Source organism: Cloeon dipterum, chromosome 1 (assembly GCF_949628265.1).
Source record: "Cloeon dipterum chromosome 1, ieCloDipt1.1, whole genome shotgun sequence".
Lineage (NCBI taxonomy): Eukaryota > Metazoa > Arthropoda > Insecta > Ephemeroptera > Baetidae > Cloeon > Cloeon dipterum.
In genome coordinates this window covers 16,672,620-16,697,632 of record NC_088786.1, presented here as the reverse complement: position 1 = coordinate 16,697,632, position 25,013 = coordinate 16,672,620, and the positions used below count along the sequence as shown (strand labels likewise).

Here is a 25,013-nt window from a genome sequence, read left to right as displayed (position 1 = left end):
GGGTTAAATGGGGGTTGGGGGTTAGTGGGTCTCGTACCCCTTTAGTGCACTTTGGGACGTCGAGACGAGTCTAACGGTATGCGGTTTTTCAAAATCAGATGATTAGAAGTCGAGATTTAGTCGATCATCGTTTTTTAACAACCTCGAAAAACAAGGTTTTTCAAAATTTCCATTTTTTTTAATAAAACGAAGAAAAACTCCAATCCAAATTTTAATGTTTTTAACTAAACTTTCTGTACTCTACAAAATGGCTATGGAAAAAATAAAAAATTTCAGTATATTCAATTTCAAATTCGAGTTTTAAATAAAAAATCAATTTTATGACCTTGACCTTTGACCTACCACTTTGAGGTCAATATAAAAGTTGTTTGCCATGTTGAGACGAGTTAAACGGTTTTTTAATTTTTGTTCTAGAACCATCCTGAGCAAAGTTACAAAGTACTCAAAATTCCCAGATTTTGACTTTCGAACGCCCGCAAAACCCGCAAAAATTAGAAATTCGGAGTTTTTTCAACTATTTTCTCGGTCAATTAAGGCAAAGTTTGCGCAAAAAAATTTTCTTCAAAGTCCATTGATCCCTGGACAAAAATTTGTTGATTTTCACCTTTTTCACAGATTTTTGCAAATGACATCTTTTGTCAGGCTATAAGCTAAATTTAAATTTTCCTTTATTTGCATATAGATGTCACTAGTGATGAAAAAATGAGTCACCCCATGTATTTTGACCCGAATTTTTCATTGGTGGAATAAAATCGTTTTGCGTCAAAAGTGCATATTTACCATTTTCACGATTTACCTTTTGACAGATGTACCATTTGTCCGCTGACGCACAATGCATATTTACTTTTTTTCCGGACGCGTAACGATTTGCGATTATTACCCATGCACAAAAATTATATTCTGCTATGTATAATGTATGCAATGTATGAATATATATTGCAATGTGTAGCGCAATGAAACGGAGTGTTGATACATATTTTCACCACCAGATGACACAAGTAACAACAGAGTAGAGAAGAAACTTCAATTTTTTTCCCAAAGCTTGCGTATAAGAAAGGAGATAAATAATTTGAACAAAATTTCCATTTTTAATTTTAAAAAAATTAAAAATTCTATATTTTAAACTTGATTTTTTTATTTTTAAGCTGAATGAGTGACCATTTGCTTAAAAACACGAATAGAGCTTAAGGTCTTCAACAGCAAGAAGTCTACTCCTTAGCGTACTTCTCCCCTTTCGGTATTGTTCGTTGGTTGGATGTTGTGTTTACAGGGTATGTATATTGAGACATGCCGGCAATTCAACATTTTCAGTAAACGATTTGAAAGAAAGCCACAAAAATAATGGCGTCGTACGATTTTGGATTCAGGGAAGTCATTCCTGACCAGACGCTCCCCGAAAAATGGAAGGAAGTTACCATAAACACAGGTGAGGCTGTTTTTAACACATGTCCAATTTGGTGGGAAACTCACATTGGTTTTTCAGGGGGCACGCAGAGCACCTTGCAAGATATAAAAGTGCCAGAGAGAGCCGGAGGGTTCACCTACAAGGACACGACCCTGCCGTATACCAGAAATCGATTCATCTATTGGTATGTACATATTATTTCATTTTGTGATAAACAGTTGAATATTAACAAACCTATCATAACTGTCGAATTGAATTTCAGGCGTATCAGCCACGACGTTTTGGAACTGGTGGAGCAAAGCTTGGACATCAATCTAGTTCACAACCACGTCCGATTCCGCTTCCAAGACTCGCCAATCCTTGAAGGTGTTTCGATTCAAGAGACAGCCAACTCGGTGCAGGTGCTCGTGCCAACCGTTTCCAGCGTCCACCGGCTAGTTTTCCCTCACCCTGACGCCATCACCTCTAGAAGCTTGCAGGCCTTCAACCTGAGACAACCACAGGACTCGGTGTTTGTTGAGGCTGGCATCAACTGCGTCCAACAGCAGTACATCATCCACCACTCTGCTCCAAGTAATTTTAATTTGATTCGATCGCATGACTTCTGTACTACCAGTGGGGCACCGAAAAGCCTATGTCTTGAGATACTCAAATGAACAGATTTAATAAATTATTGGTCTTGTACAGTTACGCATATTTAATTTTTTAATATTAAGGATCTTGACCGAGAGAATCACTAGAAATTTTTAACGGAAATCCGTTCAAAAATATTTTTAATCACTTGCATTAACAGGGAAAAATAAACGATCTTAAAACTCAGTTTGTTTATTTGTTAAAATATGGTTTTTACCCATGAACTGAAGATTCCCTTAAAAATTGGTTTTTATTATTTGGTAGAAACTGGTTTTTTACTGATGCCCTTGTTTTTTTCTTAAAATATATGTGGTTTTACTACTTTTATAATTTGGTGGTGTATCCCGTTTTTTAACAGCAGATATGCTTTTTTTATCATAGCACTGATTTTTTCAACATTTTTTAGACTCTACGCTGCCTCATCTGGCTGCGTCATACCTGGCTGTGAACGATGAGGCCATCTTCGCCCTGCAGTACAACTCTGGCAGCACCCTTGTGGTCCGGATGGACTACATAAGCGGATTGGTCAGTGCTACCGAGCTGAAAGAAACCACTCTGGTGTCGCGTCTCTTGGGAATCGTGCCTGGACCCTTGCTCAGGGCGAAAACCTCTGACGACGACTTCGTCACGTCGCTAGTGCTTCACACCCTGGGATTGGCCACGTACCTCTTCACCTTGTCCCAGGACTGCAAGCTGAAGATGTGGTCCGTGGACAGGCAGGAGTGCATTATGGCGGCCAATTTGCTTGACTTTCTCCACGTTCCCAGACCCCAACAAGGCATTCCAGAACCTGGAAGTAAGTTGGACAAAATCTTTAATATTGTTTTGTCTTCTTAAAAGCGTTGAACGTGATTGCATCAAGCGTGTGTGTTTTAGTCATTTTCTTCTACTTTCATGGTGCTAAAAGTTCATAATTTTAACTTGATATATAAAGCTTGTTAATGTTCTTGATTAATCAATTTTAGGACAAAACCACATGTTGCGGAAAGCCGTCGGTCGAGACGAAAACGATTTGCACATCGGCATTTTCCTGTCCTTTGCGCGCAAGAGTGCATTTCTCATTATGAAACCGGTGTCGGAACAGGGCTACTACGACCTCAAGTCCCTCATTGCAGTCAACGACAATCAAGTTGGCGCAGAGGTATATTCTCAATCTCAAAATGTGTCACTTGAAACCAAAACTTTGTTGTGCATAGAACGATCTGGTCGATTTCTGGATCAGCTGCTACTCGATTTGGGCTATGTGGGCCAACCCTGTCGGAGAAACAATTGTGCGTCACCGGCGTTTCCGAGACGAAGCCAGTCACTCGCACGGAACTAACTGGACGCAGGTCGTGCCAGAAAACGCTCTGGACCGCAATTTTGATCCCAGCGCTCACCCCAACCTGGAGGCCAAGCAGGCCTACCTCAGCTATATTTTCCAGCCGGGAAAGCTGCCTCTCTCTGTCATCAATAGAGCACTCACTGTAGGTATCATTTTTTCCAAACTAAAACAGGGTTTGTCAATAATGACATAACTTACAGCGAAAATTATTTGATCCTTAAAGAATAATAATTAAAGTGGCAAGAAATTTCCAGTTTTTCTAGATGATGGTGATAAATTTTGTACTTTTGACTCAGATTCTTAACAGAAATTGCACGAAGAAACCTTCCTTTAAATGCAATTAAATTATACGTTAAAATTTTCTTACAGTTATGGTACATAGTTAATAAATTTTAATTTATATCTTGAAAAATGATTTATTTCATTGCTGGACTTGAATTAAATAGTCATATTTTAAAAAAACCAAAAAAAATTCTAAATTTATTCTTCACTTGCTAATTACCGGGAGTTTTCTATTTTTAACAAACATTTACTGGTGGTCTACCCTTTTTCACGCCCTGAAAACTTGAACTGGACTCGTAAAAATTGAACTTTTTGGGACAGATTTTCCGAAGACCAACTGGTGGAGCAATGCCAACACAATATCCTGAAGTCTCCGCCTCCGTCCTGAAGGAGAGAGTCGCTGTGGTTGTGGAGAATGAGATTAAAAACGAAATCTCCGATTTGGAAATCACAGACGAGGAGTATATTGAAATTTCTTGGAGAGCCTGGGCCAAGTCAGTTATTTTTTACCCCTTACTTCGCAACTAATTAAATCTTAAGGTTCTACTCGTGTTGCGTGCAGTACTACTGGGCGGGAACGCGGCCAGTGGCGTTCCTGGCCGCCCCAGCCAACGACATGATTCCTGGGCCACTTTCCAACAATCCAATTGGCATTGTGTGCAAAGCGCAATTCTCCTTATTCAGACCAATCGACGAGCTTGAGCACTTGTGGGCCATTGGCTCAGGCTCCTCGGGCTCATCCGATATCTCGACGTTCAACCCAGTCACCAGGCCTAATAACGTGTGCACCTCAGACATGGTCACATTTTTCCAAGCCTTGTATCGCATGGAGAAACACTTACCAGACGAAATCAAGGAGAACTTTCTTAAGGCCTTGTTCTATCAGCAAGATCCGAAGGATTTTGCCACCAACCTGGTCGAAGAATATGATAGTGAGGTAAATTTTATAAAAAGAAAAGGAAACTCGATTTTACGATTTTGGCAATAGACAATGACTTAATATTATTTATAAATACAGATTTTGGTCAAATTATATGAAAGACAATGTTTAATGAGACTAATCAGAGAGTGGTTATTTTTTTACTCTCCAAGAAAAATTTTTCTTTAAATGTTTATCCTGAGCTTTGCAAGTTTTTAATGATTAACCGAAGATCAAAATATCAAACAATATCTGAATGCCAACGAAAGTTACTATTTGTAACATGTTTGTAACATCTACTAAAATTTCATTTTCCTTTTGTTTTTGAAAAAAATCAACTGAAAATCTGAAAAGAAGGTAAATTTAGATAAAAATAGAATTTACTGCAATGATGAAGGATGAAGCCACAAATCTTTTTTTATATGCACACTCTTACCTAAATTATTTCCTCCATGTTCTCCAGAGAAAATATATTAGAAATGAACAACATCTGTCTTCATAAAATTTGTAAAGTGGGATTTAATTTAATACCGAAATTGATTTATTCTCTCAGTATTTCTCGCGTCGATCGGCAAACAAACTCCTTTCGGGAATCATGCCGGACATGATTGATGAAGTGGTACACCTGCTGACCTTTTACTCGCTGGACCACAACGCCGCCACCGAGATGGACATTGAGGGCGAAGATCTGCCACGGAAAGAGCTGGACAACATCTCCTTTTTGTTCAGCAGCCAGCTAGGCAGCAACGTGGTGGCCGAGGCGCTGCATCAGTCGAGCCAGGGTCGCTTCCAGGTCAGAGCTTAATTATTCAGGAAAGGGTGTTCGTTTCGGAATGTATTTGTCTGAGTGAAAAGTTCTTTTTTTCTTGACCCATTTCTGTATAACATTTTTGGGCTTTCCTGTTATACAATAAAAAATCCATAGTAAAATTATCCGTAGAAATACAGGAAAAATGAATTTGAATCGTAATATTTATAAGTTTTTCCTGCCACAGTTTTAGTTTCTGATTTCAATTTCCCGTCTTTGAAACATGCTCCATTGCAGGTGCTGCGCAACCTGCTGTTCTTGCTGCTGTGCCTGAAGAAGCACTTGACCACCATCTTCCCCAAGGTGGACGTCAATAGCACGACGGCTGAGCGGCTCCGCGTGCGCCTTATTCCGCACACAGCGCAGCTGATCAGGTGCTACTACATCATCAACTGGGTGGCGACATCTTCGTGCGGCTTAGCCGTGCCCACCATGCTTGATGCCAGCATCCAGCAGCTCAACATACTCAGCATGAGGGACAAGGTTGAAGGCGCCGACGCAGTCCACCTCGCTCTCAGAGGCAACAAAGCCCACACTTTGCTCTCTTTGTTCCTCTCCTCCAAATCTGCCAGGTATTGGTTTTAAATTTTGTATTCAAAAATTGAACAGCTTTCTTCTGATAAAAAAAAACACAAAGAAATGTATTAACATAGATGACTCTTACTCCAAATCCAGTAGAGCGATAATTTAATCAGAATCTGCTGAATGAAGTAAAATTAGTAAAACGACAAATTTCACGATTTTCCCGCGCGCTCTTTAACACGTGCCATGCCTTCTTTTTTATCTTTCTGGGAAACCTCGCCCCAATATGAAAATCCCCATCAACAAAGAATAGGTGCACATACCTATTTTTTAAAAAAAAAAAAACAAGATATCGTCTTGGTGCCGTAAAAATCGCGCATGTGTTCTTGGTGTACCCGTAAAAAGCGCGTATGTGTTTTTGGTGTACCCGTAAAAAGCGCGCATGTGTAAAGTTGCGCATCTGAAAAAGTGCGTAAGTAACAGTGGGTTACCAAACACATTTTTTTTTAAATTTTAAATTTTTGGCGCCTATTACATGCCCCATCCAAATATTATGCTCCTCTGACAGCAGGAACATCATCTAGTGACAACGCCAATAAGTAAGGATAGTAGCCGGCAGCCGCGTAAACATGCATACCTCTCATGCACCTCTCATAAGATTCATTTTGTTTATAATTTCGTTGGTAATGTGAATGAAGTATGTTAAAGGTATAATACATGAAAACTAGTAAAATAAAATGTAATACCAATACTTCTGTTAGAGCAGCTTGTAAGGATGATGAGAAACAAAGAAAGGAAAACTACTTCTTGCAGAATGCCCACATACATACGCGCATGATGACAAAACTGAGATAGTTTTGCAACTCCAAATCTCGGGTTTTAACCATTAGAATTGAAAAAACTAACCACTGTTGGAATTTAGCGGTGGTTATTTTTTAATTCTGTTGGTTCGAACCTGAGATTTGGGGGTATAATCAATCCGAAAACTCAACGCGGATGTTCAAAGGTCACAATCTGGGAATTATTTGAGCATACTTCAAAGCTTTTTGCTCAGGGGTGTACTATAACAAAAATTTAATAAACGTTTAACTCGTTTCAACATGGCTAACAGCTTTTATGTTTACCTCAAAGTGGTAGGTCAAAGATCAGGTCATAAAAATTAACTTTTGGATTTTAAACTCAAATTTGAAAATGAATATATTGAAATTTTTTATTTTTTTCATAGCCATTTTGTAGAGCACAAAAAATTAAGCTGCAAACGACAAAATTTGGAATGGCGTTTTTCCTCATTTTTTTAATAAAAAATGAAAATTTCGAAAAATCTTGTTTTCTGAGGTTGCTAAAAATCGATGATCGATGAAATCTCGACTTGCAATCATCCGATTTTGAAAAAAAACGAATACCGTTAGACTTGTTTTAACGTCCCCAAGTGCACTAAAGGGGTATAGTACCCACCAACCCCCAACCCCCTTTTAACCCCTTAATTACCTGAAATTTAGCATTATTCGTCCGTTTCAACACCTTAGCACGACGTTGACTTGTAATTGTCTTCTTCAAATCAATTTAGTTACTTAGTTCACTTCAATACGAGTCAAACGGTACTTAATTTTTGTAAATAGGACCACCTTTTTGTGTTTAGTTCGAGATTTGGTGCTCATCGAGCATTTTAATGCATCCGCGTCTTAATAAAAAACTTTGTGCCACCCAAATATCAGGTTGTAGTGGTCCTATTTTCAAAAATTAAGTATCGTTTGACTCGTATTGAAGTGAACTAAGTAACTAAATTGGTTTGAAGAAGACAATTACTCGTCAACGTTGTGCTAAGGTGTTTAAAGGCCGAAAAAATGCTAAATTTCACGTTATTAAGGGGGTTAAATGGGGGTTGGGGGTTGGTGGGAATCATACCACTTTATTGCACTTAGGGATGTCAAGACGAGTCTAACGGTATGTGGTTTTTGAAATTCGGATGATTAGAAGTCGAGATTTGGTCGATCATCGTTTTTTACTAACCTCGAAAAACAAGTTTTCTCGAAGTTCTCATTTTTTAATAAAAAAAAATGATACAAAATGCCATTCTAAATTTTTTCGTTTTTAACTTAAATTTTTGTGCTCTACAAAATGGATATGAAAAAAATTAAAAATGTCGACATATTCATTCTCAAATTTGAGTTCAGATTAAAAAATCTATTTTAATGACAACGACATTTGACCTAAAAAATGTCATGTTTTTTTGAAATGCAAAATCTCCGAAAACTAAAAATTAATCGCTCATGATTAAAGTACAAGCTAATGTTGGAAAGTATATAATTAGGCACTAGGTTTGAAGAAAAATCATGAAATTTCTTATTAAAACATGCAGGTCTCGGAAGAAAGCCTATTTGAAAAGTGGGAACTTGGGCTATGCTTCGTGAATTTTCGATAAAAATTGTAAGCCACCATTTTTGCATCTAATAACAGCATTCAAATACAGCAACAGCTTCGATGTGCTCCATGCATTGTAGTGGGGAAACAGTTTTTTCTCTCTCCTGTAAAATTGAGATTTGGAGCTATGCGCAACTTTTACGGGTACACCAAGAATACATGCGCGCTTTTTACGGTTACACCAAGAACACGTGCGCGCTTTTTACGGGTACACCAAGAACACATGCGCGATTTTTACGCCACCAGGACGATATGTCCATTGTTTCCCAGTTGAAAAGTATTTCATGTATTTGATTGTAAAATTTTAAAACTATTTAATAGTGTTGATCATAAAAGCTAGCTCTTATCATTTTACAATTTAATTTTTTTCATTTGTATTCAAATATTTTTAACAAATTTATTTCAAGTTATATTTTCTATTAAAATTTTTCAGGTATGCTCAAAATCTGATGGCGCAGCAGGGAACAGAAATCGACCTGCTGAGTCAGTGGCACACGTCGATGCTGCCCTACATGACCATCGTGGGCAAGCTGCTTTGGCCATCAAGCTACCTCTTCGTCTTCCCAGAGTTCCTGCTCAGCGCCTGTCAGTACCTTTTGGTCGAGCAGTATGTGCGCCTCCTGAAGCCCTGGTGCGACAGCAACGTCCATTCTCGCGAATTCCTTCTTGGCTCTGTCCTCCTCGACATGGGTGAAGCTGAGAAGGCGTGCGATCACTTTCTTGTCGCGGCAAATGGCGTCAGCAACGAAAGCTTCCTGGCCAGTCACCTTGCCAGACCGAATTATGAGGATGAACTTGAGCCTACGCATGAGCATCGACTTGTTCTTTATTTCTTGAAGGTATTACAATTTATTTCTGTTTAAAGTTGGCTGCGTTATACCAAATTAAGAAAAGACTGGCGTATTTGTCTGAAAGTAACTATTAAAAAATATAATCCAATTTATAAACTTAATATTTAAGGTATTTTTTTTAATTTGTCTTCATTTTTTTCTTATCTTTAAATCAATAATAAAAATTCTTAGGATAATATTGAAAAGACAAAATTTAAGAAAGATTTAAATGGAAAAATACAAAGATTTCAATAGTGTATTAAAAACTTCTTAAATGTAATATATTTATCTCATTGAAATAATCACTATCAACCCACTTTAAGACATTTTTTGCAAATATAAAATTTTTAAATCTGCTCTACCTTTGCTGACAGGTGATCAAACTGTTTGATCAGTTGGATCATTCAGATTGTGTGCTGCGCATCGTGGATCAAGCAATTCGAGACGCGGAGATGGATGACCCAGAGATGGCCACTCTGCACTCGATCAAATTCAACCACTTGCTGCGCATAGGCCGGCACTCTGAAGCCTTTGAAGCCATGCACTACAACCCAGATTCTTCCAGGAGACAAGACTCACTGCGTCAGCTGATCAACTCCCTGGTGCATCACAAGAAACTGCACAAACTCGTCGACTTCAGCTACTCACCGGCCATGCTGGCTGCTGCTGAAGAAGTCCTCGTTGTCAAAGCAAGGTCGCAGCACTTGCTGGCTTCAGAGTTCTACACTGTTGTTCATGCGTTACATGCGAAACATCTGAACTACAGAAAAGGTTCGTGCCTAGCTCACTTCATTTTTTGACAATAATAATTACAAATATTGATAAGGTAGTTTACTTAAAACATTTTTTGGTCTGAAAAAATTAACCTGAAATATGGGAAATATATGTGATAAAAACCGACCTTTTTGTAAAAAAAAACTTAGCCCAAAGCAAGCGTTTTTACGATTTTTAATTTTTATATTTTTCATTGTTCAGCTGCATCGATCAAATACGAGCAAGCCTTCCGGCTGAGCAGAGAGGTTAACGGGTTGGCCAGCATGAAGCTGCAGGCGCGCTGCCTTCAAATCGCGATCAATGAGCTGTGCCTGGTGCCCAAGGAGTATCAGTGGGTGCTGAAGCCCTACTCCAGCGTGAAAAACGCCACTTTGAGCTCCGTGTTCAGTGACTACGAGCCACCAAACCAGAGTCCAAAGCGCAACTATGACGGAGAGAAAATCGCGCAAGTGGACGGGGTCAAGAAAATGGAAATCGTGGAGCTGTGGCAGATGCGGCGGGACAGTGAGGTGTTGCTCGCCAAGATAGAGCTGATTGGACCAGACGCTGCCAATAGCCTAGTCTCTCGTGAGTTTAATTTAAATTTTTCCCTGTTAAAAGTAAAATTAAAATTGAATGCAATAGCTTTTTTCATGGCAGATACCATTTATTTTTTGAATTCAGTATATGCTAAATGCGCCAAGATGCTCAAATATTCATGGGTTGTGCTCATTTGATGGCCTGAACATCACAGTGATCACACAAAAATAATCGAGAATTGGTTTTAAACATCTCTATTATTTATTTTAAACCTTTTTTAAACCTGATTTCAGTTGTGTCCAATTTATCCGTGGAGCAATTCATCGGTCATCTGATCAATGAAAGCCACTTTGACCTGGCCCTGCGTCTGTCCACCCTGCACGAACTGCCAAAGGGCAGCATCATGGAGGCGATAGCTGGCAAATGTGTGGCGGTCACGCGAGACGATGAAAATGATGCTAACACTTGTTGGCTCGGCTACAACTACACCTCAGGTTAGTTATTTGGCAGTTGAGTCTGAATCGCTTATATATTTTATATTGAAGATGTTGCTGGAGGCGATGGGTCCGTGAGTAGTGTTGCTTGGAAGTACTTGCAGAAGTGCTTGAAGCATCACGAGGAGAGTGGCAGAACCGAAATGCACAAGGCAATCGTCATCAAACTGATCAAGGTTGAGGCATTTCTACCCCAATGGCTCATTGATTCATATAAGGTAAAGAATAGATGTAAAATTGTTATGGTCTTGAAATTTTAAATTTGTTTACTGTAATCAAAACTCTTTAAAATTATTGAAAAATATTGTGTTGTGGTTTAATTAAGCTGCGAATTGACACAAAATGTGTACAACAGACAACAAAATAAATGCTTGTTTTAGCGTTGGGGGCTTGAGACCTAGAGAGTTAAATAATTCTTCTTATCACACTCTAGAAACTGGTAGAAATTAATTGGGTTATAGCCAAATTTGTATTCAGTCCTAATTGGTGCATGAGTGATAAATATAAAATCGACAAATTGAAAATCAATAATTCTTTCTGACCGTATTTGAAATGCTTTTTTGTTTTTATATTTGATGCACATAATATTTAGACAGGGATGGATTTTTTAAAAAATATATATACGCAAAAGAATGCTCCTCATAAATAATACAACCGTCTAAATTTGACAGCCCTAGGGATAGAATATAATGAATCTAATTACATTTCCAGAAAAAGAATGCTGCCGAGTTATTGCGAATCCTGCTGATGGCAGGGCGACTGGAGGAGGCTGGGCAGCTTAGTTGTGAAATGTACAACGCTGGAATGGGACATGGCTCAAAAGAGTTTGGAATGGGACGCGGCATTAGCAACAAAAATTCGTCAGTTTGGCTTCCACTCAATCTTCTCATGTGGTGCTCCAGAGAGCTTGAAGCAGCCGTTGTAAAAGACAAACTAGGAGCTCCTTTTGATCAAGTATGGAATACTGTTGAAAAATTCCATAGCATATTGAATTTTTGTTTGTTTTGCAGCTCCTGGAAGATTTGAAGGACGTGCAATCCGCCTATGTGGAAAAATTGAAACGAATGTCAGAAGGCATGCAAGTTAAGGCTCGAATGCCTTCTAAGTTTAAAGTGTGAATGGATAAATTGAATATCATTGATTTGCGCATTTACTCGTTATCTGTATTATTTTTGGTAATAAACCATTCAATTTTTGGTCCACGCGCGGATCCTTATTTTTTACCTCACTTATGTGTAAAAATGTGCAAAACCATGGATCATTTCTTATTACTTTTCTGCAAATTAATTATACAATTTCAATGTTGCGAGAGTGTATGAGGAAATTTTACAAACATTTTTAACTAGTGGGGGGCTTTCAGCCGTTGCCCTGGTTTTGATTAAATATAAATTTTCTTAATTTTTGCAGAATTTTCAAATCTTTGCGCAATATTCACAAAGTAAAATATTTTTTTCAATATTTCGAGTACAGTTTAATTATTTATATTTTTCACGCGTATGAACACTAGTAGGTGTAACCAGCGATACAGCTGCTGCCGCTGCGATATTTTTCATAAAAAAATTATTAATTTGACGTTGAGCAAAACATTTTATAGATCGATACATTATTTACTGATAAATGTTTATAAGTCAGGATAATAGTATCATAATAAGGAAAAATTTATGTACTTAATATTATTAAAAAAAACAATATCTTCATTATTCCTAATTGTAAGGCATTTGAGGGAAAAATCATAATTTCGATAGAAATATCCGAGAAAACCATTAAGAGGTGTGAAAACGTTCAAACTTTTGACCGTTTGCCGCGCTAAATGAGAAGAGCCTGTGGAACACACCCATTTTTTTAGCGTGCGCTGGAGCGTTCAACGTTCAACCAGACAACCAGCTGTGTATCTTGGTACAGAACAGAACACAGTGTTTCAAGCATGGCCTCCGATACAATGCACGTGCAGGACCAAAATAATGGCAAAATCAGTGACAAATCTAGCAAAATGAGTAAAAGGCGAGGAAAAAAGCTATGGGGTCCGAAAAAGAAACCTCATGTTGTCGAGTTTGAAAAAATCAAGGAGCTGAAGCGGAGCTACGACAAGGTTCATTGATTTTATTTCTCGCAAATTCCAAAATTTTGAAATGTTTTTGGTATTTGATAGGTTGACCTCTCCAAAGTTAGCACGTTTGCAGATCTCCCTCTCTCAGACCACACTCTCAATGGACTCAAAGACAACAGCTTCACGCATCCCACAGAAATCCAGAAGGCGAGCTTGCTTTACAGCTTGCAGGGAAATGACATTTTAGGAGCAGCAAAAACAGGCAGTGGAAAAACGCTCGCCTTTTTAATTCCAGTAAAATTCACGAAATATTCAGTTCTTCAAGGTGAAGTTTTCAATTTTGGGAAATATTTACAGGTTCTTGAGAGCCTCTATTGCCAGCGGTGGACTCGACTTGATGGATTAGGCGCATTGATTCTTACTCCTACGAGAGAGTTGGCTTTGCAAATCTTTGAAACCCTCAAGAAAGTTGGCAAAAACCATGGATTTTCAGCTGGATTAATAATTGGTTTGCTTTATGAAAACTAAGAATTTTCTGTATTAACTAAAATTTTAATTCTAGGTGGAAAAGATCTTAAATTTGAGACAAAGAGGATTGACCAGTGCAATATTGTAATCGGCACTCCTGGTCGAATTTTACAGCACATGAATGAAAATCCTTTGTTTGACTGCGTCACAATGAAGGTATGAGTCTCCATAAACGTTCATGCTGCTTTTACAAAAATTAAATTCTAGATTTTGGTTCTCGATGAGGCTGATCGCTGTCTGGACATGGGCTTTGAGAGAGATATGAATTGCATCATTGAAAACCTGCCCCCTGAGAGGCAAACTCTGCTATTTTCTGCAACCCAGACCAAGTCTGTGAAAGACTTAGTTCGACTGAGTTTGAGAAATCCAATGTATGTGTCAGTGCATGAACACGCCAAGCACGCTACACCAGAGGGACTGAAGCAGAGCTACATGGTCTGCGAGCTGCACGAAAAATTTTCAATGCTCTGGTCCTTCGTCAAACATCACAAGAAGAGCAAAGTGCTTGTGTTCCTTTCTAGCTGCAAACAGGTAAATTATCTATAATATGATATTATACATGTATATAGATACGATGTTTCCACAAAAGATTTGGATGGTCTGCAATTTTTTAATTTTTGTTTGATTTTTTGGTCTGGATTGTGGATGATATAGAAGTGATGAATTGACCAGAAATATTTAATGCTGTTTTTTAATACGCCATGGGCTGAAATCTGGAGAAACGAGTCTTTTAGCGTTTGCAAAAATGATAATATTTTGAGTTATAATATGTTTAAGTTAAATATTAAAATTTAAGCCAAATTGGACAGCCCGCATTAAAACCACGATTTTTAGTTCTTCAAATTTGATTAATTTTTTATTAGCTTAAACATGACATTTTTTAATTATGGGGTAAAATGTTGCCCAAAGTGTCTTTAGCATGTGCAGAAAATTACAAGTTAATGTAATTTAAATTTTGTAAGGTACAGATAGTCGAAGGTTGAAAAGAGATTATACTTGTGTTCAGGTAAATAGTTTGAGAATCAAAATCACACTATAGGTCAATTTTGACCTGCAGAACATGCTGGGGGTCGGGGTCACCCCTGAGGTTAGACAAGAGCATCAGAAAAAACAAGAAATTTAACCCTGGCGTCAGGACAGTTCTCAAGCGATCGATATAATTAAATTCACTTAAGTTGCCACTTGACTGACGCCAGCAGGATCTGTATTGTTTCGATCAGAAGGATAATTATGCTCACCTTTTGATCTGCCAAATCAATAGCTTTCAGAATATTAAATGAATTTCGACCCTTTGAAAACCATTAGGTTGCTCAGTAAACACTGATTTGCCCATAACCTCATTCCTCGGGAAGTAAGCATATTTTAACGTACTTGTTATAAATTTCAGGTCAAGTACACATATGAAGCGTTCTGTCGCCTGCGGCCGGGCGTCAGTTTGATGGCTCTGTATGGCTCACTTCATCAGATGAGAAGGATGGCTGTTTATGAAGAGTTTTGTAAGAAGAAACACGCGGTATTGTTTGCCACAGACATTGCTGCCAGAGGATTGGGTTTGTAACTCAAATTGCTGGGATTCGCACTTTTAATTCAAGTTGTGCTGAATTATAGATTTTCCTGCTGTTGACTGGGTGCTTCAGCTTGACTGTCCCGAAGATGCAGACACGTATGTCCACAGAGCTGGTAGGACAGCCAGATATTCCAGTTCAGGAGAGGCTCTGTTGGTGCTCTTGCCTAGTGAAGAGTCGGCGATGATCGAGAACTTAACCAGCAGGAGAGTTCCTATAGAGAAGATCCAGTATGTCTAAGCAGAGTTTGATAAACCGAGGTTATCATTTTCTTTTCAGGGTCAACCCCAAGAAGCTGAACAACCCTCAAAGAGCGCTTGAAGCTTGTCTGGCCAGAGACTCTGAGATGAAAGCTTCAGCGCAGAGAGCGTTTGTATCATACTTCAAGTCAGTGCACCTGATGAAAGATAAAAAGGTTTTCTCTGTGGAAAATATGGACTCTGCCGCATATGCCAGGTGAGTTATCGCGACTTTCTGAGAATATTTATTGTTTACAATATTCTTGTAGATCTCTTGGGTTAGCGTTGCCACCGAGAATCCGGTTTTTAGAAAGAAAACGAAAGGTGGAAAAGGCAAATGAGACAAAAGCTGATACAAAAGGGTCTGATTCTGAAGATGACGAAGCTGAGCCGGATTTGAAAACAGAGAATTCAGGCCTGCCTTCTTCAGATGCATATGATTTCAAATCAAGTAACTTTTCAAATTTCAATGATTAAGAAATCGAGTATTGAGCCACGATTTTAACTTGATAGATTTAAGCGATTCTGATGATGATGTCCTCACTATCAAGAGAAAGAATCACGCTTTGGAGGTTGGGGATGGTAGTGAAGAGGAAGAAGTCGCTTCAAAGGAAGAAAAGACAGGCAAACACGTGGTCACAAAGGCTGCCGTAGCAAAAAAGATTTTGAAGAAGAAAATTGTAGCCAACAAGAAAACTGTATTTGATGAAGAAGGAGAGGTAACGTTGCTTATCTTAAGTCACTGGGGTGCTCAATTTTATTGTTTAGGCCGTGATAGATGCAACAAAACACAAAGTGTCTGAAGCAGGTCAAAAGTATGATGAAAATACTGAACGCGGTGGCATCGACATTGAAGAGGCTAAGAAGGCTATGAAAGAGGAAGATCGGTTTGACAAGGAGAGGTTCAAGGAGAGGCTGAAAGCCAAGAAGAGGTATCTTGATATTTGTCATAACAGTTGCATCAGACTAAGTTATCAATTAAATTAATGCAGAGAGGCAAAACTGAAGCAAAAGCAAAAGATGGTTGAGGAGCAAACAATTGCAGTTCTTGATAATGGCGATGAAGAGAGTGACAGTGATGGACCAGATTTGTCGTGGCTGCCAGACCCTGATAAAATCTACGGTAAGCAGAACAAGGATGAAGGAAGCGAAAATGAACAAGACATGAACTCGGAAGATGAAGCTGAGCAATCAGAAGAGTCCTACTATGAAGAGGAGCCACCTGTCAAAAGGTATTATTTTGAAATTGTAATGGACCAATGGTTTATTTGTTCTTATTTCTAGGAAAAAGCAAATTCAAACGTTATCACTTGAGGAAGATGAAGAATTAGCCCTTCAGTTTTTGCGAAATAGAAATTAAATAATAATGTTAAGAATAAAATTTATTCAAAGAAAATTAAAAATACGCGTCTTTTCCAGCTCCTTGAATTGTAATCTTCGTAGTTCACTCACTGGATACAAGCTATCCAAAAAATGGTGTTTGTTCTTATTGAAGCATTGCACTTTGCTAAGTAAATCTTTGCAACTAAACTGTTTCATCAGGGAGTAGAACGGAATCCATTCCACAGTTGCTCCGATGGCAGTGTGAACACTCTCTTGACTGTTCTTCTCTAAAAGAGTTAGCAATCCAGAAGCAGCTGCTTCTGCGAGTTTCAATTCTTCTTTAGTAGTATCGACTTCACCTTGATCAAATACTTTGAGGTCCTATCATGACAAAAATTATGACCACTCTTGGAGCTTAGTAAGTCGTTCATGTTACCTCATCCTCTTCGTCTGAGGTGTTTAGAGAGCTCACGTAATCCTCCAGAATAGTGTGGCCGAAACTCCAGATGAGCAAGGAGAATATCTTCAACTACAACATTTATATTTTAATCAGACGTGATTAACATAAAGTCCTAAGGTTATTTTACCTCAAGAGGCAATTTAACGTTAACAAAATTGCGAATGACAGCCTCCAACGCTCTGCTCTTGGTAACTCCGGTGAAATTACCTTCCAGCTGCAATATTATGTCTCGACCACTGGTTGAACTTTGCTGCAGAATGATCAGAGTGGCATAGTATCCACATACAACCGTGCGGTCTAAAATTAATAATTGGTTTGGTGAAATACAAAATAATTCTCCCGAAAAGAAATTACCGCTGGAGGAAAATATCAAGTTTTTGTTGGAACAAAGGGATTGCGCCACCACAACATTGCTTTCACAGCTACTGTCACCCATGGCACATTTCAAGAGAGAAGAGGCATAGGATTCAAGCTAAACGAAATATTTAAATTTTCAGTTTTTGGAGGCACCTTGTAACAGTGAAACATACAAACTGAGGAGTCTTCTTGCCGGTGGATCTGTGCAGCAATTGTCCAGCAAGAGCTAAGATCATAAAGTTGGCTGGACCAAGTCGGCCTTCATTGCAGAAGTTAAGCATGAGGCCTAATTTTTCCTCATAATCAATTAAGGTTTGCCCAGTAGCATTCCATTCTGCTTCCAAAACGCATTTGCTCAAGCGTATAGCTGCTAGATAAATGATGATCCTAGTCTCAAACTGAACTCTCTGTCCATTTTTACTGCAAAATAAAAGACATAAAATAGTAAAATGGCTAATATACACCAAAAAAATGAAATTATTGTCTTCACCATTGTGGAATACTTTTTAGTAAATATGCTATTACTTACGGAGACCATTTAAGCGCAGTATTAATGACATTTTGAGCGATACTCCTTGATTCTTTGATGGATGTATCTAACGCTGTGTTCTTGGAGATTTTCAGACCAAGCAACTTGCAGCTATTCCCATTGATTTCCATATCAGACTCAGAGGTGTGCACCACAATAAAGTTGCAAGCCTCGTGGACGACATCTGGCAGAGGGTGTTGCAGCAAGATGTTGAGAATTTCTTCAATGTGTGAAAAATCATTAACTTGAGAGACCAGTCGGAGCCATAGACGTGCCGCGTTTTGCTTTGTGATAGCGCTTCCAAACTGATTTTCTAGAATTTTTAAAGGAGAACTTAAATTTTTAAGTAACAAATTAAGGGCAGCCTTACCCTGATCATTCAAAACATGTGGCAAATGTTTTACCACTGTTTCACTGATGTTTTTTAAGGTTGTTCCATCGAGTTTTGCAGCAAACGCGGTCAAAAATTCAATAAAAGCGCCTTTGGTCACATGTATTTTGTGTTCAGGCTGAAGGAGGTAAAGGCCTTCTTTCACTTTCATTTCAGCAGCTTGAATCACGTCATCGCTTGGATGAATTTCCTTTATCAATTTGCTAAGCTGTAAAAATTGATTTAAAGTAGTTATAAATACTATAATTGATTTAATTTCAAATAATTAAACCTGAAGGAGAATGCCGTGAAGAGAGTTCTGAGGCTGTGGCTTCAGGTTTAGAGATAGAATGTAGGCATGTGCCTGCTGAGGTTCAACCAATGGCACCAGGGCTTTAGCAGCGAGCACCCTCGTGTGCATCACGGGGCTTGCAGTGCAAACACTGACGTAATCCAACAAAGAGAGCAGCTGTTTTGATGATCAATTAATCCAAGTAAAATTTTAGAATAGGAAACAACTTGCATTGAGAGCACTGTCAGTCCCTTCCAGAGAAGATGGGTAAAGCCTAGCCAGTAGTAGAAGTACCGGGTACAAGCTTCCTGCAGCTTCATTACCCTCTTTGATGGACAAAGACACGCTCTGCAATTCTGAAGAGAGCAGCCCAAAGAGATCTGGATAGAGTCGGAAGAAAATTCTGCCAGTCATTCGGTTCTTTCTGGGCAAGTCTTCGTGTCCTGGAGTGTGTTTTACTCCAAAAACTCTGCTCATCAGCGAGCTGAACAGTAAGGTGGCTGCATTCCGCTCCTTTCAAAAAAAGAAAACGAACAAGTTATAATCAAGTGATTAATTAAACACTTACAGCCCAGTTGCTGCTCTTAAACGCATTGATGGCCACAATGAATCCTTCAGAAACGTAGGGCGCAACATGCTCTCCCAGGTGAGCGCTTCTGAAAAGTGCTCGCAAGATGTTTAAGGCGTGCAGTTGCCCTTCGGAACCTGATTGCTTGGCCAGGACTAGGAGCATTGTCACGGTTTTATGGAAGCACTCTGGTTTTGTGCGCACCTCCAGCTCTGTGGTTATCAAGGCTTGCACAATGAAGGGCACTCCAGCGCTTCGGCGTGTTGTGCACAATTTGGAGAGGTTGATTGAACTGCCGCTCGATCCTTTGCCAGCGACACTTGACATGACCTCGTCCAGCCACTTAGAGGGAAGCTGTGGCAGCTCGCCGCTCGGCACTCTGGAGGATAGAATTAATTTCTAGATTTACTCTTATGGTGTAAATAGAAGCCTTACTTCCAGAGCCAGGCACACAGTTTGCAAAAGCCCACGTAAGCCTGCTCAAATGCTCCTCTGTGTTTTGTTTCACAAAGTAATGCGGTGAAATGCTCTCCTATCAAGAGCAGCTGCTCGTTGCTCAACAAATACTGATCAGAACTACTGGCAGGGGCTTTAGCAGCCAAGTCTCCGAGCGTCAAGGAAACTTCCTTGACAGTGCGCCACGCGCACAACAGGACCATTTGTGCTGTCACTCTCGGAGTGGCAACGTCATCGTCACTTAAAGACAATGATTCCACATCTCCAGGAAGGTCTAGAATACAATTTTAAATAATCGACTTCAACCAAATTTGACCAAAGGGTAAATGCGAACCAGTTTCAAAGTCCATGGGTAAATGTCCTTCAGGGGAAGAGCTGTTCACAATTGGGGCTACAGTGGCGTTCATTTCAAAACAAAGGCCTATCAGTTTCTGAATCAACAGCTTCCACAAGTGGCTCTCAGTTCCGCTTGACATTAACCTGGAGAATGCAATACAAAAAGCAATTACTACAGATGGAACATGCTTGAAAAAATGTCACCTTAGATCCTGAATAAGAATCAGACTCCGAATGCAGAAGAGTGTTCCGTACATGGGACCACAATCTGCAGCTTTCAAAATGCTTTTCTTGGCAACCTGAAGTTGCAATTCTAATCTGTTAATGAGTCGCTGTGAGACAATCAAACAGGAACTGGCCCTGCAGAGAACATTTTAATTTGTTGGTTCATACAAATGTGCTGTATAATACTTGGAGTGCGATAATTCCTGTAGAGTTTGTTCCAGTTCTTTGCAGCTTACAATCAGTGATAGAACACAAGCAGCATTGGTGCAGTCGGGCGGTCTGTGGCTTTCCGCAAGTTGAACACATTTATCAAGAAGTTCCTCAAGAGCACCAGAATTCTAAAAGAATTAAAGTGTTTGCTAAGAAATGCGTGAGATGGTTATAGACTTACATTAAAGCCCAAGCTACTGGCTGGAAACGATTTCAGCAAATCCGACGCCATATTTTTGTTAGCTTCATAAGAGTCAGTCAAACATCCCATCAGGACTTTGGCATTTTCCTGGGTCAAAACACATTGCCATAGTGCAGACCATGGTTCTAGCCCAGAGAAAGTGTCCTTGAATAAGATGAGGGCTTGAAGCGAAAAACTCCTTCGACATAAACTAGATCCTGGGAAGAGGTCTGAAAAAGCGTTGCTGCAAAATTGGCAGGCGAAATTCAAGTATGCATCTTTGCCCTCGTCATTTTTCAGCACCACTTTAATGCTGCTGGCAAGTCTTGCAAATAACTGTGATGTGAGAAATATGGTTTTCATTTAAGCTATCAAGGATTATCAAACTTGTACCTTCTTCAAAATTGAAAGCGCTGCATGGCAAGTGGCTGGAGCATCAGTGTCACTACAATATTTGAAGCCTGTCAACAAAGACGTAAGTTCAATTGCATTCAAAGGTTCTGTGATGCGCCTGCTCTCTGTAATAAAGGCTAGGGCTGCAAGACGCACATCATCATCAGAATGGCACAAGGCGAGTGTGAGATGTTGCAAGCCAATCGCTTTCATCCAGGTATTTGGATCTCTATAAACCAATAAGGTATAACAACAGCTTACAAGAGTGTCAAAAAAATAAACTCACACTTTGCTATGCTTCTTGGCCATTTTCAAACAGCCAAGAAGTATTTTCAAATGGTTTGTTGATTCATTAGAACTTGCGTCAGTTGATAGCTAGAGCATTACAGATTCATAATATATATTATTTATTTGTTCTAATGTCAGAAGGGAAATCTTTGAATGATAATAAGGAAGTAAATGGTTTAGTTGTAAACCATGGGATAGTGTCTAATAAAGTGTTGTAACAAAAAGTTTAAGTAAGGCAGTGAGTGATTTTTTACCTTGGCAGAGCAGATGTCAACAATGAAAGGTAGCATTTGAGGTCTGATCTGCACAGCTTTAGCTAAGACATGTTCCAGTTCTGGACAAGGCATCAGTGTGATGACAGGCGTTATCCAAGTGTTGCACCACAGCTCCACTGACACTCCATCATCAATGTGACTTTGCATCAAACTTTCTAAAGTACTGCTTGCCTTTAAATTTTGAGAGATTGATGAAACGTTGTGAAAATCTGACTGTGAAAAAAATACATGCGGTGCGAGGGATTTGTCCTTCAAAGACCAAAGCAGCCACTCAACCAGATTTGGAAACCAATGCAAAACAATTGTAGCTCCAACATGGTTTCCTAGGGCTGCCACTCCGAAGAATTTTGCTTTGGAATCACCTGGAAGTTGTTTGAAACTGCATGCAACTTCACTAATCAAATTCTCATCTGAAAAAATGACTCTAAGTGTTGTCCCTCGATCATTAACTTATATGAAACAAACTATTTTGACAAGCGGAGAGAAGTGACGATAGAAATGCCTTGGTTGCGTGTCTGACACTGTCCATGTGGTGTTCCAAATACACAACACAATGATCATTGGCTTTGGGCAGCAGGAGCTTTGAAAGCTCTGGACACACAGTTGCTGTTTGGGGCAGCAGTTTTCCAAGAGCAGCGATTGCTCTGCAGCCGCTCAAAATCACACTTGATTCCGAGCTCCTGTTCAAAATGATGTTAGCGCATTATACTATACATTAAACCAAATAGATAATACCTTCCAGAGAAATCTGAGAGGAACTCAAAAATCTTAAGCAGCGCAGGTTCACCTTCAAACGTCAAATTAGACAATTCTTCAACATTGTAGACTCCAAGAAGAGCTGCACTCAAACTGAATTTCACAGCAATGCTGCAGTTTGTCAGTTTGCTTATCTTCCCAACACTCCTGCTCTCACTCAGGATCACCCTTAAAATCTCCAAAATTTTCTCCTGTAATACATAAAAGAAAAACGTAAGAATCGAACTTTTAAACATATCGATTTCAGACACCTTATTATGAACCTTTTCATGCAGTCTGTCATAGCACAGAATCAAAGCCATCGCGCACGAATTGATTGTGTCAGACGGAAGCTGGGTAGGAGGATTGTTCAAAATTCCAATCAACTCGTCGTACAGTTCCGCCATAGAATCATCTCTGCCCAATTTAAAGCTTGGACTTTTGTTGGCAACTTGAAAGATGGCCACAGTTGCCTGAGTCAAAATGTGCAATCCGCTGAAAAATAGTTGCTGCTCAATTGCAGCAAGATTGGAGCAACTGAAAACATGATAGCATTAAATAACCTCAAATGACAACAACAAAAATTTCATACTCTTGAAATTTTTTTCGGTGCATCTGTACTCCACTATGAAGAAACTGGAAAACCACTGACCAGCATGGCAGGATGATCTTAGCAGCAAAAAGCAAACTTTTTGCTATGTGCAGTACTGTGCCAGCAGCATATGTTTGATCAAAACTTGTTGCGCGTGCACTCTCTATATATTTGGAGAATAGTTGGATGTTGATGACACACATTTCATCAGATTTGAATTTTTGGTCCAGCAATCTAAAAGGCAAAAGATTTGGGAGATAATTTAAATTACACGTTTCCTGTTGGAAAAAGAGAAAATTATACTTGAAAAATGCATTTTTCACATGTCCTTGATAGTCCAGGAGAAGGTACAAAGCAAAGAAGCAATCCATGAATCCATTCTGATCAAACAATTTTGGCTAAAAATTAAACCGAGTTATAGTTACACAATTCAAGACTCAATAGTATCTTAACTCACATTTTTAGCTATCACCCTCATTTCCTGGAGGATCTCTTCAGCAGAAGCGGAAGAACAGACAAGTTGGAAGAGTTTTGTTTTTCCGATTACATGTGAGAATTCCATTTCAAAGTCTCCTAAATGAGAAATGCAAAGTAAATGTTAGCAAAGTGAGATTGATTAAAATGAGGACCATCCCATGCTTCATCAAATATTGCATTGGTTTAAGGTAAAAATATGCAGAGAGCTATCAAACTTGTAGCAAAGGAATATTAATCAATGAAAGTCATACCAGTTTGCAAAGATTGATAGAACTCTTGGCAGTGCCTTGGAAATTGTGTTTCCATTTTGGATTTAGGAGCAATTTTTTTGGGTTTGCTCCCAGATATTCGAAGGTTCATAGTTGCCATGTTGAGGTAAATCTTGTCTGTAAGGAAAATTGAAATAAGAATAAATAGAGTCGTTTGAAGTGAAAAAAGCTAAGATATAATAACTTATTGAACATAATAATGTAATTCGTTATATTTATAATGTTAAACGTGGCCAAAAACTGTCTGATCTCTATAAAAAAAGTCAAATATTAAATGTAGTCGATAGGAGAAATCTGCACTTGTTAGTGCAGACACACAAAATTCTGTACAAAAATTGTCCGCCTTATCTGTGCCAGTTAGCAACCAAAATGTACGATGTAAATCTTTTTGGCAGGACAAGAGCGCATCAAATGAATGGCCCCATTTGTAAGTGTTGAAGTGCCCGAAAACTGTTTTCAAGTGCAGAGCTACCGCCTCTGGAACAATCTTCCGCCGAATTTGTGTCTCAACGGAAACCAAAGTGCATTCAAGGAATTTTTAAAAGAACAGTACCTCAAGAAATATTGAATCACCTCTCTTTTATACAATTATGTTCAAACTGATATTATTTTGTCTGGATATGGCAATGTATGGGGCAAAATAGCCCTGCAGAACCATAATAAAGATTACTTTGAAACTAATAAATAATTATATTTGCAAAATCACATTACAATTTGACAAAGCATTTTGTTCTAAGTCAGTGATTCATGGTGAACATGCCGCACGGAGTAAATTTAAAAATAATCTATCTATTAATTTGCAAAGCTATGTATCTATATTTTTAGATTAAATTCTTTCATTTTTCAATTAAATTCAAATTCTTTTCTAATTAAATTTTGATTAAATTATCCAAATTATCTGACACCTACTCCTATGATACTGATACAATTAAGCTAAAAGATGTGCGATATCATCGGTAAGATATATCAGAAATTTTTAATTGTTCTTTGTGTATAAATCTATGATACCCTTTCTAGTACATTAATAAACTTTGCTTGTCCTCAGGTAGTCCGGGCTCGGTTAATTCCCAGTCCTCGCTCACTTTACACGATCGCACTGAGTTGACAATGCTGTAGGCATGGACACCAAATAAGCAAACTTAAATATGTAATTCAAATGCATAAATATTCTCTATTACTCACAACCATCAGAAATTACACTACACAACCACTATCTAAATGATATTATAATGCCGTGGCCGAGATCACCTGTGCTCACTCATTGTCAGCTCAACCCAGTCAAGTAGTCAACCCGTGCCCGCCCCACACAACATGCTCTCATGCCTTGAAGAAAATATAAACAAAGTTGTTTGTTCAGTTTGTTGTTA

At 38.8% G+C, this 25,013-nt stretch overlaps 2 protein-coding genes across 3 annotated transcripts; one reads left to right on the top strand and one right to left on the bottom strand.

Moving 5' to 3' along the window:
- Positions 1 to 1,266: 1,266 nt before the first annotated feature.
- On the top strand, positions 1,267 to 16,713 carry LOC135947847 (nuclear pore complex protein Nup160 homolog). The gene is made up of 30 exons (XM_065496850.1): positions 1,267 to 1,426; positions 1,484 to 1,589; positions 1,668 to 1,978; positions 2,445 to 2,834; positions 3,004 to 3,179; positions 3,235 to 3,504; positions 3,966 to 4,138; positions 4,185 to 4,581; positions 5,117 to 5,356; positions 5,609 to 5,943; positions 8,748 to 9,153; positions 9,519 to 9,915; positions 10,120 to 10,485; positions 10,731 to 10,931; positions 10,983 to 11,149; positions 11,643 to 11,885; positions 11,942 to 12,043; positions 12,778 to 13,020; positions 13,081 to 13,272; positions 13,336 to 13,486; positions 13,541 to 13,662; positions 13,714 to 14,037; positions 14,894 to 15,056; positions 15,115 to 15,301; positions 15,351 to 15,527; positions 15,580 to 15,761; positions 15,824 to 16,029; positions 16,079 to 16,242; positions 16,303 to 16,542; positions 16,595 to 16,713. Exons 1-30 carry the CDS (start codon positions 1,342 to 1,344, stop codon positions 16,668 to 16,670), a joined length of 6,792 nt encoding a protein of 2,263 aa, XP_065352922.1. The 5' UTR covers positions 1,267 to 1,341; the 3' UTR covers positions 16,671 to 16,713.
- On the bottom strand, positions 16,675 to 24,915 carry THADA (Thyroid adenoma-associated protein homolog). Of its 2 annotated transcripts, XM_065496631.1 has the most exons (28): positions 24,829 to 24,893; positions 24,667 to 24,756; positions 23,629 to 23,763; positions 23,358 to 23,473; positions 23,204 to 23,298; positions 22,901 to 23,134; positions 22,581 to 22,845; positions 22,309 to 22,520; positions 22,039 to 22,253; positions 21,802 to 21,983; positions 21,553 to 21,744; positions 21,297 to 21,385; positions 21,011 to 21,239; positions 20,618 to 20,953; positions 20,413 to 20,564; positions 20,206 to 20,361; positions 20,000 to 20,145; positions 19,645 to 19,939; positions 19,210 to 19,588; positions 18,873 to 19,154; positions 18,642 to 18,818; positions 18,350 to 18,578; positions 17,980 to 18,292; positions 17,624 to 17,870; positions 17,448 to 17,565; positions 17,221 to 17,390; positions 17,070 to 17,162; positions 16,675 to 17,014 (listed from the first exon to the last, which is right to left on the bottom strand). In XM_065496631.1, exons 3-28 carry the CDS (start codon positions 23,744 to 23,746, stop codon positions 16,697 to 16,699), a joined length of 5,358 nt encoding a protein of 1,785 aa, XP_065352703.1. In that variant the 5' UTR covers positions 23,747 to 23,763; positions 24,667 to 24,756; positions 24,829 to 24,893; the 3' UTR covers positions 16,675 to 16,696. The 2 variants fall into 2 exon arrangements, with proteins under 2 accessions (XP_065352703.1, XP_065352704.1); XM_065496632.1 differs by lacking the exons at positions 24,667 to 24,756; positions 24,829 to 24,893 and adding an exon at positions 24,895 to 24,915.
- Positions 24,916 to 25,013: the final 98 nt, after the last annotated feature.

Bases quoted from the DNA above. Each gene is read 5' to 3' on its own strand.
- THADA (XM_065496632.1), bottom strand. From the start codon at position 23,746: ATGGCAACTATGAACCTTCGAATATCTGGGAGCAAACCCAAAAAAATT. The intron at 22,254-22,308 runs GTATTATCTATT...CATTTTGAACAG, and splicing joins CTCTCAGATTTCTCTGGAAG to GAGCTCGGAATCAAGTGTGA. The intron at 18,579-18,641 runs GTTTAATTATTT...CAATTTTTACAG, and splicing joins TTCACGGCATTCTCCTTCAG to CTTAGCAAATTGATAAAGGA.
- LOC135947847 (XM_065496850.1), top strand. From the start codon at position 1,342: ATGGCGTCGTACGATTTTGGATTCAGGGAAGTCATTCCTGACCAGACG. The intron at 4,582-5,116 runs GTAAATTTTATA...TTATTCTCTCAG, and splicing joins TCGAAGAATATGATAGTGAG to TATTTCTCGCGTCGATCGGC. The intron at 14,038-14,893 runs GTAAATTATCTA...TATAAATTTCAG, and splicing joins TCCTTTCTAGCTGCAAACAG to GTCAAGTACACATATGAAGC.